We start from the raw sequence: 10,920 nt of genomic DNA, 5'->3' as shown, positions 1-10,920 counted from the left end.
ACATGTGTGATAATAAAAGAGTGACAATTCATTTCACAGACAGTGATAATTTTAATATTTCATACAAAAGACCTTTTCAACACATCTGGGCTGCATGAAAGGAAACACACCACAAAAAGCAACAGCGACTCCACCGCTCCCTCTGCTGCATGTTTACATATATGTGAAACACAATATAGAAAACCTCCAGATAAAGCAGAGTGAGGGGGAGCTTTAAAATAAATGCAACTGGTTTACACAGTAATAAAGTGAAAACAGTTTTGCATTGGGCTTCCCTGCAGGAAAAGGCACAGTGACTGCATAAGCGTCTCTTCACAAGGTTTAGCCTGACAGAAGCCAGCCTTATTCTTACAGAGACAGTTTTCATTTGGAGTGAGGTGAATTTTGCAGGCTGGCTTTGTGAGGCTATGCTAAGAGAGACTAAAGAAAACGACTAATTACTTCATTATTATAGGCTTGGATCTTCACTGCTTATATAGAGTATACAGTATAATCTGCTGCACACAAAACATACATGAACCTGAGGAAGAAAATGGCAACAAAGCACAAGTTGAGCACTTTCACAGACATCCAGACCAGTATATGACACACAACACATATAGATATCAAGGCTTTAGAGTTTCATATATGCCTTTATAGATGCGAAATGGCTAAACAGAAATGTGTGATCGCAGGAAGTCTATATAGTAGCGCCGTGAACCCATTGGAGGCAGAGTCCACACGGACGTCTCAACGGTGATTGTCAAGAAAAGAAAGACGCACAAACTATAAACTGGAGCAGTGCTGAACTACTGTTCTAGAAATAACGGTGATCCCTTGTTTTCAGCATATCATAATACAAACACAATTCAGTAATATTAAAAAAATAATAATAACATGGAATGTTTTCCCTCAATAACCTTGTGATAACCTGGAACAGAGGAAGTAGGGATGGAGTGAGACATTTAGGCACTTCGAGAAGAAATATACAGCAGGGTTAAACATTAGTGCAAAGCCATTTCAAGGCAAAGGAATGATTCAGCATGCGATAGTAAAAAATAACACACACAAAAAAAACACCACCAACGACAAAAAACAAAAACAAAACAAGAACATATGAAAGAGCAAGTGTAAAGGCAGAGAAGGAGGTTACAGTGTGCTGATTAGATAATTTGCTCCATGATAACAGAGCTGAAGTGCAAGCTGAGGATTTATCTGCAGAATGTGCAGAGAGGCCATAGATTCCAGTGCATGACTGTCTTTGGTGTCTTGTGGAGTTAACAGCTACATGGAATGGCATAAATTGGATTTAAAGGACTTTATAGTCTGCCTTTCCTAAGGAGCTAACCTTTGGTGTCCTTTTGGCTCCTGCCAATGCAGATGTCACGAGGAGGCACTAATGTATAATCACCTTTGTTTACAATTCAGGTTTTAAAATAAAAACTCAATTCTAGATCAGAGCTCCCACTTTTGCACACTTGAGGATTATCGGCACCAGGTAAGCTGCCACCACTATAGCAACGTGCAGCTCTGTGAGTGTTCCTGAGTCAGTGGAGTGTATGGGCGTCTGTGTGTTTGGACGTGATTGCACGTTGTTTTGTTTTTTTTTCTATTGGTCAGAGCTAGTCAGAGGCACCAGCTGTGGAGTTTTCTGTCCCGGATGTGACCGTCCATCAGCTGCGCCTTTACTGTCAACGTCCACCTCAGTAGTAGCCTGTCGCTCACAAAGGCTCCCCAGCAGCTGAGCTGTTTTGAAGACTGAGGCGTGACCAGCGGGTTGGAGAGACTGGACCTTCTGCAGGTTCTGGAGGGTCCGCAGCATCTCAGCAGACACTATGGGCAAGTGCTGCTCCTGGATCAAACTGGAGCTGGCAGGTCGCAGGACGGTGTCCCGCTGAGCAGCGGGCCTGGGAGCCGACTTTATCCGCTGAGCAGACGGGGCTCGCGCAGAAACAGATGACATTTTCTTCTGTGGCGGGTGACAATCTTCCTCCTCCACCGACTGGTCAGTAGAAGATATCGTACTGTCGGAGTCGTCGCTCACGCCTTCCTCATTGCCGCTGTTGTCATCGTGATCATCGTCTTCCTCCTCTTTGGTGCCATCTCCATCTGTGATATAAACCATATCTTTGGGCAGAGAGGTGAACTGGTAGACAAGACGCTGGCCTTCAACCTTATTCAGTATGCCTCTCTGGTAGTAGTACCTGCATGGACAAAAGGGTTCTGCATTAACAAACATAAGCCAAGCATCATATTGGGTCATAATTCAGAGCCCTGGTGAGTACAAACATCTAAAGATCATCTTAGATCTTAAGATGTTGTAACCAACCAAATTATAGAGGCTGCAGAAGAGTGTTTCTGTGTTTTTGTCAAAGTCTACACTGATCAGGCAGTTGTGACTCATTGTCTGCCTTGTGGTGTCTGGTAGAATGTTGTTAGTATGTGTGTGTTAGTGTGTGTGGGGCAGGGGGTGGGTATTTGGTTCCTATGGGTCTCTATGGTTCAGGCTTGTTCCAACGCATCCAGCAGATATTTGATTTTTTAATCTCACCTCATTGATAATTAGCCTGACCATCTTATCACGGTTATAGTCTATTAACATGCCATTTGGATTTTATTATGGGGGGTCTGTCATAACCAATGCTGAGCAAAAAAAACTGGACAGGCCTACAACCAATCAGCTGCTGTTGCTAGTCTGTACATCACTGCATTGAGAGCACAAAAATGATTTGATTGGTCTGTCAGATATTTGCTGGAGCATAATCAGCAACTTCCATGCTAGGCAACAATGCCACTTTCATATCTTTCACACAGTATGTGGGTTTAACCCACAGTTTATGCTTCTGCATTAAATTGGTGCAAAGGCTATGGCGTTAATGCAGACACACACAGAGCATAGCTCTGTAGCTGACATGCACCTCCCCAGAAAGATAACTACTCGTTGCAGCGACGCAGAGTGCGCAAGCTGTGATTGGTTAGTAGTGTGTTTCCCCTTCAGTATTTACAACTGTTTCTCCCTCTATGCAATTATTACATTGTATTGTTTTGGATCAATACAGAATCAGTAAGGTTAACCGAGGAGATTTGGAGGTACAGACTTTTGTATGACTCATGTTCGGCAGAAATTTCATCTAGCGCTATTGTTATAAAGCGAGACAGACTGATGAGCGCACAAGGATAAATGTCGCGGCTCCGTGCATATTCACTACGTCTAGGTCCCACAGTACTATAAAATCTCCTTAACACGGGAACGATGGTAGAATCATTCCCACAGTTTTAATCAAACCATAACAACTTGATTGCAGATTAAAGCTAAACTGAAGGGTGACATCTACTTTAAGCAGCAATGTATTAACCTTCCATACTGATTCTAAAGTGTCACTCTGCAGTTTGCAACATCTATACATTGTGATTTATATACTTTTATTAAACAGAGTATAGCCTAAACAGTTAATGGTTTAGAGCTAGTTAAAAATGTCACATTATTTGTACTTGAAGAACATTCTAAGATCACAATAAGGAAAGACTTGCATTTGCCAAATTATATTATATAGAAAGAAACTCACAACAATTAGCGTTAGAGTTCTATTTTAAAGCAGTTGTGCTGTACCTGAGTGCTCTGCCCATGGTCTCGTAGTTCATATCTGGTTTGTTTTTGTGTTTGCCCCAGAGTCGGGCCACGGCTTTTGAATTAACCAGCTTGAAGATCCCTGCGTGCGGGTTGGTCCATTTGATGTAGCGGGGACAGACTTGTCTGTCCTGCAGCAACTCCATCAGGAACTGCCACAGGTAAAGTGTGTTTCCTCCTGAAGAACAAACACAGGAAACATGATGGACTGCGCAGAAAGAGTGAAGCTGGATTTATAGCTGACACAAATAGTCGACAGAAGTCCCGCTGCACGCCTCGAATTATGGCTGAGGGACAGATTTCACCTAGTGATAAGTTATGTCATGCTTTCATTATTTCTCACAGTAGCTCTGTTTACATTGTTTATTTTAGTTTCACATAACTGCAGCTCCAATTACATGACTTGCGTAAAGTTTCTTGTTTAACCGTTTCCCTTAATGTTGTCTTGACCGCCACCAAACTCCACTGACGTCAAACCCACGAAGTTTAAGAGTCAAGCTGCCCATTACAGAGCGGTGTGTCTGCGTGCAGCGTACCATGGAGTGTAGGGTTCTTAAAACCTAAACGTGTCATGTGTTGAAGTACCTTTGTTGTATTTGTCCTTCTTAACTGTGATGTCTGGTGTGGGAGACTCTGCCCTCCGATGTCGAGCTTTTCTACCTGCACAGACAAAAACACGAGTCATTTATAGATCGTCTTGGTAATTTGAGGAGTGTTTTCCCTCCAGGTTGGTTTGTTTGGGCTGGTGTGAACGGAACAGAGACCGGTTGGAGACGATGTCCTGCTTGCAGTTGCTCCCTGGGTTGATTTGTTTGCAGTGATTACACACATTACGCACATACCGATATGACATTTAATTACGATCTTCTAATACTGTAACCGACCAACTGGAGAGTGAATAGGTTGTTGTATATCTTCGGCGTACGTCTTCTCGGTAAAACATTGTTATCTACACATAGCCCAAATGCTCGGTCAAACTAAATATATTGTTCATATACAGAACAATGACACTTGCGCAGCAGTAAAGGTCAATGCCCACACTCTGCTGATGCTCCATTTTCAATTTGATTAATTCCCTAAATGCATTTTATTCTGCAAAATTATGACCAATCGCAAAACTGTTTCCAAGGGTGTCGTGCCGAAGGCATGTCTGAACTTTGTCTCAGTTGCTTTGTCTCGACTGCCTCGTGAACACAAACCAACTTAAGGTTAAATGGAACATTGGAACATGTTATGTCGTATTAGCCGCTGCATCTGAAGAAATTATAGGCGTGTCAGCGCCCTAAAAGTAACCGATTCGCCTCATATGAGCTGATAAACCACAAAGTCACTGACCTCTCTTTCTGGACTGCAGCTGCGCCGCAGGTTTATTTGTGTGCATCGAGTGCCAGTGCGGCTGGTCCACAGCTCCCACAACCCCCCCTGCTGACACGGTCACCTGGGTAACAGGAGTAGTGATGACATCACCCAGCGATGGCAAGAAGGTCTGGGCTGCAGGAGGGCATAAACAGATTTAATGAAAGAGAACAGCGCCGTGGCCGCCACGTCTAAAAATAACACCCCGCAGTCAAATATCTCCTTCATCAAAAAGTAAAAAGTTTGAGGTGCACTGGAGCATCTTCACTCTGTTACGTGTGGATGTGAGTAGCGAGTCTGGGCTTACAGTAGTGTTGTTCCAGGGAGAGCGTGTCAGCGCAGTCCATGTTGAGGAGCGAGTCAGCAGGAACAAGTGTCTCCATGGTCTCTTCCTCTCCACTGTCACATGGCTCCACTAAGAAGAAGGGAGTCGCATACAACAACACTTTGAGAAAGCGGTGGAGGGTGGCTGCACAAAATTACTAAAACATCCTCCTTCCTCTAGAGGAATCTAGTAATGGAGGCGGATTTTAAAATGTGTTCCTCTGAGACTGCGGCTCTCATCTCGTCAACGGTAGAATTTCATTAATGGGGCTCAATTACATTTTTAAAAAACAAAAAAAACAAAGCAAGGCCATACTACCCTAGATAACCCAACTGCTGAAGCTGGAACAACTAGTGCCTCTTCTTTGTGCTCCTTTGTAATCCTAAAATTGCTCAATAGTGATTCATTACAGAAACCACACTGGCCGGCTGCCATCTACGCATTCAAAAACACACGAGGCTCAGTCTTCTGTTCATCTTAGGGCACAGGCAGATTCTATCAGCAGTTTGCATTCACGTTGCACTTTGATATTTTATGCATCGCTGTCAGCCGCTGCTTTTGGCTTTCACTTCTTGTTTGTAAATAGTTCACAGAGACAACTGCAAAAAGAGTCGATGTCCTGGTGTTACAAGATAGACAGAAAGCAGTAGATAGCGATAGATAGACGCGTATGGGAAGACAGAAAGACAGATGCGTAGATACACAGATGGACGGACAGATGGACCGTCCCCCTGCAATAATTTAAAATGCAATGCAGACAATAAATAAGTAGTCATCATTGATCAGAACGGCTATATGTCATATTTGCAGTGTATCACACTTGTCTGTCAGGTTCGTGAGAGGGTTTTATCATTTTTAGGAGCGAGTCCATCGCTCATGGAAAGAAGATAGTTGTTGAAGTAGTTGTTTGTAGTTGTTGTTTTAGCCCGTCACTGAATGAGCTTCTCTGCCTGACTATGGTGTGTGTAGAGGCAACTCACTAACAGACCTTGTTAGTTATTAGTGTTAGTTCAGGCTGCGGTTAATCAGTTTTATTTATTCATTTACTTTTTTGTTATTAGGTCCCACCCACTAAATGTCACAACGGTGCAAAGTTACACAAAGAGTACCTACTATACTGGTGGCTGAGCAGCCATGAGATGCTGTAGTTTCATTAATCCAACAGCATTCATGCTGAAGCTACATGTTATCGGGGGAGTCTGTTGTTTAGCATCGAGCTACAAAACATCTGGGATCTGTGGTGGACTTAAACATTCAACCAGCCCCGGAGGAAACCAGCCCACGGCCTGTCTGAACAGCCCACGTTAAAAGACACAGAAAGAGGACTCTTATCCCAAAAGACGACAACAGTTTTTAGGCAACTTGTCCACAGCTGTCCGCTAGTGCTGCTTAGCGTTAGCTAAGTTCAACTTCAGCTGCTCCCTCTAACCTGAACACGGACGAATACACAAGCCAATACGCCGACACAACTTACTTTTATTTCCCAGCCCCGGTGAGGAACATGCTAAAGCGTGTGTGCTGTAGCCCGGTGTGACCACGTCTACATCCTAATGCGATTCGCTAAGTGCCTTTCCCAGGAATGTTTTGTTTCACTTCCTGGATTTTTGCGGAGGGTGGTCCATGTGCGAGGGCCGCCGCTGCGCATGTGCTGGACAGGCTTTTTCTGATACCTGTTGCGACTTTAAATTCATTTAAGACTTAAAAACTAGAGTAAAAACACACGTGAGATGTGAATATGTGCATGCCGTCTGCCGTTCCACACTGATGGTTACACACAATAGTGTTATCTTTGTTCTAAAAGTTGTTTTTAAGTTGTGCAAGTCTTGCAAAATACTGAGAGTATGTTGCCATGTTCTCCGTGTTTGGCCATCTGTTTAGGCCCCTCAACCATTTGAGTGTTAAAACCTGTTAAGACTGTTTTGGGGTAGATGTTATAAGTAAGGTATGGCTAAGAAACTAGGGAATGCAGTATGTCAATGGAGAGATGGAAACACAAGACTGTGTGTGCTGACCTTTGAGCAGCTGATGATGATGATCCTCGTCTGTCTGCGACTGTTCACACACTAGACCTGTATATGAGAGCAGGTGTGAGTCGGGGACTTGCTCCACAATCACTGCAGGGAAATCTGAGTGACCGCCCATCTGCAACAGACAAAATGAAATGAAATGAGATCAGATCATGTTACCCTTTGTCCCTGAAATTTAACAGCCCTGGTTGAACACAGTTAATCGATTTTATTCCAACGGACTCACCTGTGACATGTTAAAATGGTCACTGGCAAAATCAAAGATGAGCTCTGACTGCTGCAGCATGGTGGAATATCCTTATATCATACAAGTCTAACTGCATATAAACAGCATCCCAGCTTTTTCTTTTTTTCTTTTTCTTTTTGTAACAGGTCTGGCGCGCTGCTGCTGAATCCACACTGGTCCCGCTCCCGGAGGAAATCTCTTGATAAACAGCAGATGACCGTCAGCGTAGATCTATCAGAGACTTTCCCCCTGGATACGACCGAGCCGCTGTCTTTCCATGCAGCTCGGCAGCAGAAGAGTGATGTGAGTATACTTATTGACCAGACACACAGAGGCGTCACAGGAAGCTCATGTTCTCTTGCTCGGCTTCGACTCTCGATGAGGAAGTGGGGGCTGTCAAACTGTCCTGTGGTCTGACTGAACCTGTAAGAGAGGAGCAGAGAGAGCGTGCGTGTGAGAGTGGGGGGGGGACGAGGGCCGTTAGAGGCAAAGCAAAGAGCCTCGTCGCACCTGCAGACCGAGAAAAATCAGGTGGTGAACAGTTTTTAGAAAAGTATTTTTAATGTGGTCACTCTCAGATGCAGAGAGACCAGCATCTCCTTCTGCTTCCCTCTTTCACATATCTCACTCTTTCGCTCTTATCTTGTTTCTAAACTGGGCTAAACCAGCAACAGGAAGGAAGCGTTTGCACTGCAATGTGTGCCTGGGCCATGTATGTGTGTGGTGGGGGGGTGGGGGAGGGGAGGGAGGGTGAGAGAGGGTGAGAGGGGGGGGCACAGCTGGTGTTGAACTTGAAACATCATGTCTTTGCACAACGTTCATGGTTTCAGGGCCGTTACGTGCGCATTCCTCGCAGCATGACCGTGATGGGGTCACTCGGAACAAAACCACAAAACCGAACCCTCTCCACGACTCCACGTACACTCTGCTACCCGCTTGTTTTTTTTTGTTGTTTTTTTTCCCGTCCCTCCTCTCTTGTCCTCTGCTCGTCACAGCGCCGCTAATTCCTTCACATGGCTCTGCCTCCTCTCTCTTATTCTCAAACCATCTCTTAGATAGATCTTTGTCTCTGTAAAGCTGCCTCCCACTCATGAGTGTCAAGTTTGTTGTAAACACTTTTACTCATCATTAGCCCCTTTTTGTTCATTTATGTTTTGTGCAATAGATCTAAAGGAGTCCTACAGCTCCTGTATGTTAATGGCATAAATCCTTAATTTTTGTATTTTCCTAAAAAGCCTTGCCAGTGTCACAAACAATTCCTGTTTTTCAAATACTCCAGCTGCCAAAGCGAGGGAGAATGTGAGTGTGTGTCCGTGCGTGCGTGAGACAGAGGCACAACATGTTTGGGTCAGTTATCACAGAGGAAGCACAGCTCAGTTAGGAGGCACCGCTTCCTGAGTTAATGTGCCAAACCACTGCCAACATCTCCGCCAGCAGCGGTCCTCTCATTTTTTCGACTTCCTCTGATCTTCGCAGTCATTCGGTGCTCAACTCAATGATTTAGGCGGCACGTGAGGGCAGCAAGGGAAGATTTCACAGTCAAATAAACAAAAGGCAGCTCTCACCGTGTGGATTTTAGGAGGGAATAGAGCTGGAAAGGGCAGTTGTTTGACTGAAGAATGACAACATCAGAAGTAGTTTTCATAGTCAGTTAAGTCTTTATTTTAAATTCATTTAAAATAAAGATGTGTTTGCTAATTTTCCCGGCTTTTATACTTGTCAGCCGTTCCAGATTGAATGCTCTTGTGGAACCATAAGTGGTAGATATTTCCCAGACTTTTCACAATTTGTATTTAATTTAATTTTAGCTTCACACAATTTACCCTATGCTGAAACACAAGTTTTACATCGTTATCTTCTTCCTAACCTGAAAATCAAGCTCTGAACAGCTGCCGTGCTTGTTTTAGAGCACCGGGGTTATTTAGTTTGTTCTACATGAACGCAAGATAAAACACAAACAACACAACTTGTATTTCGCGTGAGTGTCCAAGACACCGCGGAGCCGCTGATCTGATGTCATGGCCCGAGAGGGCACCTGAATTTGTGACATTTTTCATTCCTTTGATTGATAGTATTGTGTCAAGTGCCCTGCAGCCTGCTGCTTCTACGGAGAGCTGTATCTAGGAATATAGAGCCTTTGTTCATCAGTACTCTGGTCACATAGGTTTGTCTCTGTGGCCTCGGCACTGGGATCTGAGTCTGTGAAGTGGCTGCCAGGCCCCCGAGGACACTGATAAGCCCCCCATAACATTCATTCCCCAGTTTGTGCGTGAGAGAGCGAGGGAGAGAGTCAGAGACCGAGATAGAAAGAGCGCGGGTGTATTTGACAGAAAAGGGTAGAGAGTGTGTATATGTGTGTATATTTGTGTGTATGTGTGTGTGTGAACTAGGCCAAGCTGATAACAGTATGGCAAGTGAGGGAGCAGCTGATAAGCCCCTCTTGTTGCTTGGGGTAACCGGGCCTTGTTAAATGAACACAGTTGAAATATGATGTGTGTGTGTGTGTGTGTGTGTGTGTGTGTGTGTGTGTGTGCGTGTGTGTCGCAAGCTGCAGACTGAGAATCGCACGACATTGAAGGTGGTCGCAGATTTCTTTCTACAACCTTCCTGGTGAGCACACGTGTCAGCATCTTGGCTGTCACTGAAAAGAAATCATTTAAAAATCGTTGTTTTTCGAAAATAAACCCTCTCTGACCCAGTGTCCAAAGTGTTGAAACAGCCGTTCCTAAAAACTCTCAAAAAAAGTACTTTCACTTTCCCTTCACCACATGTCATGCGACGTACAGTCACCCACAGACCCATTTGCGCTTTGATATTTGCCCTTAGTAGTTTACAACACGGAGTAGTGGGCCTGTTGTACGGAATAAGAAGGCTTCTTACCTTGTGTTTATAGCTTGTGTCTGTATGTGACAGAGCAGCAGCTGCCAGGAGGATCCAAGAGAGGAACGGAAATTGTACTCATTACTTTGTCAAACACAGAGCCCTCGTCTGGTCACAGACCTGGGATCAGTTCCATTCTGTAAATTTCCAGTCACCAGAGACAGTGCCACAGACGTTTAATATCAGAGATCAGACTAGTTCGTGTAGTTGTTTTTTTTTCCCTCCTCTCTAGTCAGTCCTTGTCAGTTCTTGCTTCCTCTTTCTGTTCCAGAGAACTAACCACCACCCCCCTCGCCTGGTGAGTTCTGATTGGTTACCTGTGTTGTGAGTCAAGGTAACCCATAGTGACCATTGTCAGTGTGGAGCAAATGTAAACACGGGTGTATTTGCAATGTAAAGCAGCAGAGAGCCAAGCAACCGATCTGCAAACAGGTTGAAGCAGGACACACAGGGATGTGTGTGATGATCTCACTAAATATCACATTAAATGATTAGTTCG

At 44.4% G+C, this 10,920-nt stretch overlaps 1 protein-coding gene across 2 annotated transcripts; it reads right to left on the bottom strand.

Moving 5' to 3' along the window:
- Positions 1–31: 31 nt before the first annotated feature.
- On the bottom strand, positions 32–10,695 carry LOC125010438 (ETS-related transcription factor Elf-1-like). 2 transcript variants are annotated; one of them, XM_047589064.1, is made up of 8 exons: positions 10,422–10,695; positions 7,542–7,964; positions 7,301–7,430; positions 5,271–5,378; positions 4,943–5,098; positions 4,193–4,267; positions 3,590–3,785; positions 32–2,183 (listed from the first exon to the last, which is right to left on the bottom strand). In XM_047589064.1, exons 2-8 carry the CDS (start codon positions 7,599–7,601, stop codon positions 1,589–1,591), a joined length of 1,320 nt encoding a protein of 439 aa, XP_047445020.1. In that variant the 5' UTR covers positions 7,602–7,964; positions 10,422–10,695; the 3' UTR covers positions 32–1,588. The 2 variants fall into 2 exon arrangements, with proteins under 2 accessions (XP_047445020.1, XP_047445021.1); XM_047589065.1 differs by lacking the exons at positions 7,301–7,430; positions 7,542–7,964; positions 10,422–10,695 and adding an exon at positions 6,763–7,151.
- Positions 10,696–10,920: the final 225 nt, after the last annotated feature.

This window comes from Mugil cephalus, chromosome 7, assembly GCF_022458985.1.
Source record: "Mugil cephalus isolate CIBA_MC_2020 chromosome 7, CIBA_Mcephalus_1.1, whole genome shotgun sequence".
Lineage (NCBI taxonomy): Eukaryota > Metazoa > Chordata > Actinopteri > Mugiliformes > Mugilidae > Mugil > Mugil cephalus.
This window is presented reverse-complemented; position numbering and strand designations above follow the sequence as displayed.

Coding starts and splice junctions, on each gene's coding strand:
- LOC125010438 (XM_047589064.1), bottom strand. CDS start 7,601: ATGCTGCAGCAGTCAGAGCTCATCTTTGATTTTGCCAGTGACCATTTT. Junction 3,786..4,192: donor GAAGGACAAATACAACAAAG/GTACTTCAACAC, acceptor TTTGTTCTTCAG/GAGGAAACACACTTTACCTG. Junction 2,184..3,589: donor ACCATGGGCAGAGCACTCAG/GTACAGCACAAC, acceptor TTGTCCATGCAG/GTACTACTACCAGAGAGGCA.